The sequence below is a fragment of the Crocodylus porosus genome, unplaced genomic scaffold, assembly GCF_001723895.1.
Source record: "Crocodylus porosus isolate Cpor-Errol unplaced genomic scaffold, CroPor_comp1, whole genome shotgun sequence".
In the NCBI taxonomy this organism is placed as follows: domain Eukaryota; kingdom Metazoa; phylum Chordata; order Crocodylia; family Crocodylidae; genus Crocodylus; species Crocodylus porosus.
Genome location: NW_017728915.1, coordinates 13,664,838 through 13,667,598, shown reverse-complemented (window position 1 = coordinate 13,667,598; position 2,761 = coordinate 13,664,838). Strand labels below are relative to the sequence as shown.

At 49.0% G+C, this 2,761-nt stretch overlaps 1 protein-coding gene across 4 annotated transcripts in view; it reads right to left on the bottom strand.

Annotated features, from left to right (window-relative positions):
• The window catches only part of TOX3 (TOX high mobility group box family member 3), a 107,848-nt gene extending 105,093 nt beyond the window's left edge, over positions 1-2,755 (bottom strand). For all 4 annotated transcript variants that reach the window (XM_019535727.1, XM_019535728.1, XM_019535729.1 and 1 more), the window contains exon 1: positions 2,545-2,755. In XM_019535727.1, coding sequence (XP_019391272.1) covers positions 2,545-2,646 — 102 coding nt within the window. In that variant the 5' untranslated portion in view covers positions 2,647-2,755. The remainder of the gene's footprint in view (positions 1-2,544) is intronic.
• Positions 2,756-2,761: the final 6 nt, after the last annotated feature.

Here is a 2,761-nt window from a genome sequence, read left to right as displayed (position 1 = left end):
CAGTACAAACAGGAATTCTGGAACTAGTCTTGTACTTAATTTTAAGCAGATGCTCAAAGGCCTCTGTCCAGAAAAGCTCTATCTGACATCCAAAATCAATACTCCCAAAAATCAGTGATAATCACCAGGAGTAATTAGCCAGTGTTGACCAACTCCGAGTAAGTGTGAAATTAAGCTGGAGAGGCAGTTCTGTAAAAGAAATCAATTGAAGTGTGCTTGCAGGTAAAGAGTTAGCTTAAGGCACTTATGTCAGTGTCCTGTTCAGGAGCAGAGAAGAGGCACACACAGAAGCATAACAGAGGGACTGTGTTCAGAAGAAGCATGGTTGGGGGAGCATTCTGCTCCACAAAATGGGTAGATTTCTAAAAACTAGGAGCTTCCCTTCAAGGAACTCAGTCACAGGTTGTTCTGATCCTGGAACACCAGTACTGTACACTACTGCTTTCCTGCCTGATCTTCAAATACTCACCATTGCAAATGATACATGCAAAATTTGGGGTGCATGGGCCCACTCGGGAACAAATCAAAAGAATGCAAGAATGCATCTGTAACAACTGATTCACCTACATCCATTATAAATGGAGTTTCATTACAAAAATCTCTCTTGCAACAGACTGAACTTGGCCTACAAGATCCTTGCCAAAACTGTGCAAAGGGGCAAAGAGAAATGGAATTTAAACTGTTATACAATCTTATAGGTGAAAAAATTAGTTGTGTCTAATGCTTTCTGCATAGTGCTCTGTTTTCCTTCTTCCCGAAAATGAAAAATGTATACACTGTCTTTGTACACATAAACTTTGTTTGCATGAGAAACAACTTAGTTTACACAACAAACTTCTCTTTTAGCACCCAATCAACATTTTGGATGCAGAAGAAAAAAATAAAATCAGCAGTTCGTACAAGACAAGACTGGCCCCTGAAACAAGTGTGTGATGTACATAACACAATGCATGAAAGGTACAGTAAGTGTATAGTATGTCAAGGAGTGCAAGCTTTCAAATTTAACTGGCATACCAGCCAACAGTGCATATTTCCCAGGCATTTAGAGCTCTTGCAGTCTTTAACAGGATTCAAAGTTAAGGTTGACAACTTCATCTTTAATTCATGATACTGTGTCTCTTTTTCTTTTTATATTAACTATTAACAAAGCAGCATGCTAATAGCCTCAGTGTTGTATTCGCAGAGAGCACGCGCAATGCATGAATTGCGTACATTCCCTGGGAACGCTGTTCTACATCTCTCAGTGAAAGTGCATCTGTACATTTTGAATAGCAAAGCAGCACCAGATCTTGAAGACCACAGCAGTGAAATTACAACTATTGTAGAGGGGAGCAAAAAATGTACTCTGAAGTAACTCTCCCCAGAGAAAGTTTCTACCTACTTAGGTACCGTTCCTCTGGTTTTGAACTCAAATTATTTCTCCCTCTTATAGTTCTCTACAGTTGCCTCAAACTTTATCTAGAAATTTGCAAAGGATTCAACACATCAGATTTTACCTTAAATTAACACTTCATGCAGCACCCTTCCTTCCCCCAGCATCTCAGATCCTGCCTCACAAAAGGCCCCAGAGGTTGGGCAAACACAGCACCAGGAAAAACACAGTGTGAAAGGGATCTTTATGTGCATGTGTGAGGGCCCAGCGCTAATAGCTCAATGTGCTATTGACACATCACAGTGCAAACAGCCAAGTCTTTTTCAAAACAGCGCAAGTCCCCGTGTCACTCTTAACTTTGTGTTTCCCAGATTAAGAGACTTTGGGAAGCAAACAGTCCGCATACGTATTTCAAAGCATCTCTGGAAATCAACGTGGCCATCGGGGAGCGCCCATTCCTTTATGCCTGCAAACATCTGTTCTACACAGTACATGGGCCACAAAAAGAGAGGCAAGTGGCACATGCAGTGAGCGGGCCCACAACTTCTTGACAGCCATGTCCGCGGCTGCATTCTCAATGGTAGCAGCCCAGGTACATGAACCTTGAGCTAATCCTCAGGCTTAGAATAAATGTGCTAGGTAGAGACTTCATTTGGCATCACTGCAAAGAACAGAGCAGGTAGCAGGTCCCCCACCCACCCTCCTGGAAAGATGTACCTAGAAACCACGGGGCCAGGAGAGCTCTGCCCAAACAAAACCCTGAGAGCAGAAGCGGGACCTGCCCTGGCCAAGTTCAGTGCAGGTGTGCACCCAGAGGCCCTGCAAAACCACCCGTTGTTGCCTGGTGGGGGGAAAGGCCAAGGGACAAGTTCACTGGCTTTGGGTGGAGGGGAGCAAGGGGGAAGGAGAGAAAAAAGTACCAGCTCTGCCCCAGAACCTCCCCGGGGCCGCCACCTGCCAGGGACAGGAGCCCAAGCCAGCTGCCCACCCCAGCCCCTGGGGCTGTAAGTACATGACAGGCCCGGGGAAGGAGCAGGGACCCAGTCTCCCCGCCGCTACGGGCAACTTGTAGCAGCCCCGACCTGCGGAGCGCGGGGGAGCTCCGCTCGCTCGCTCGCGCCGGCCCCCGCCCCCGGCCCGCGCGCGGCAGGAGGCGGCGGCGCAGGAATCACCTTGCCGTAGCTGTAGTAACCCAGGCACTGGGCGAAGTCCAGGCTGGCGGGGTCCCCGGGCAGGGCGCTGCCCGCGGCAGCCGGGTAAAATCTTACATCCATGCCGGCGGCTGGCTCCGCTCCGCGCCCCTCCGCGCCCCGCGGGCGGCTCGGATAGATCCACCTTCGGGGCTCTCGCCGCGCTGCGCCCCGCGGCGGGGCGGGGCGGGGGTCCCGG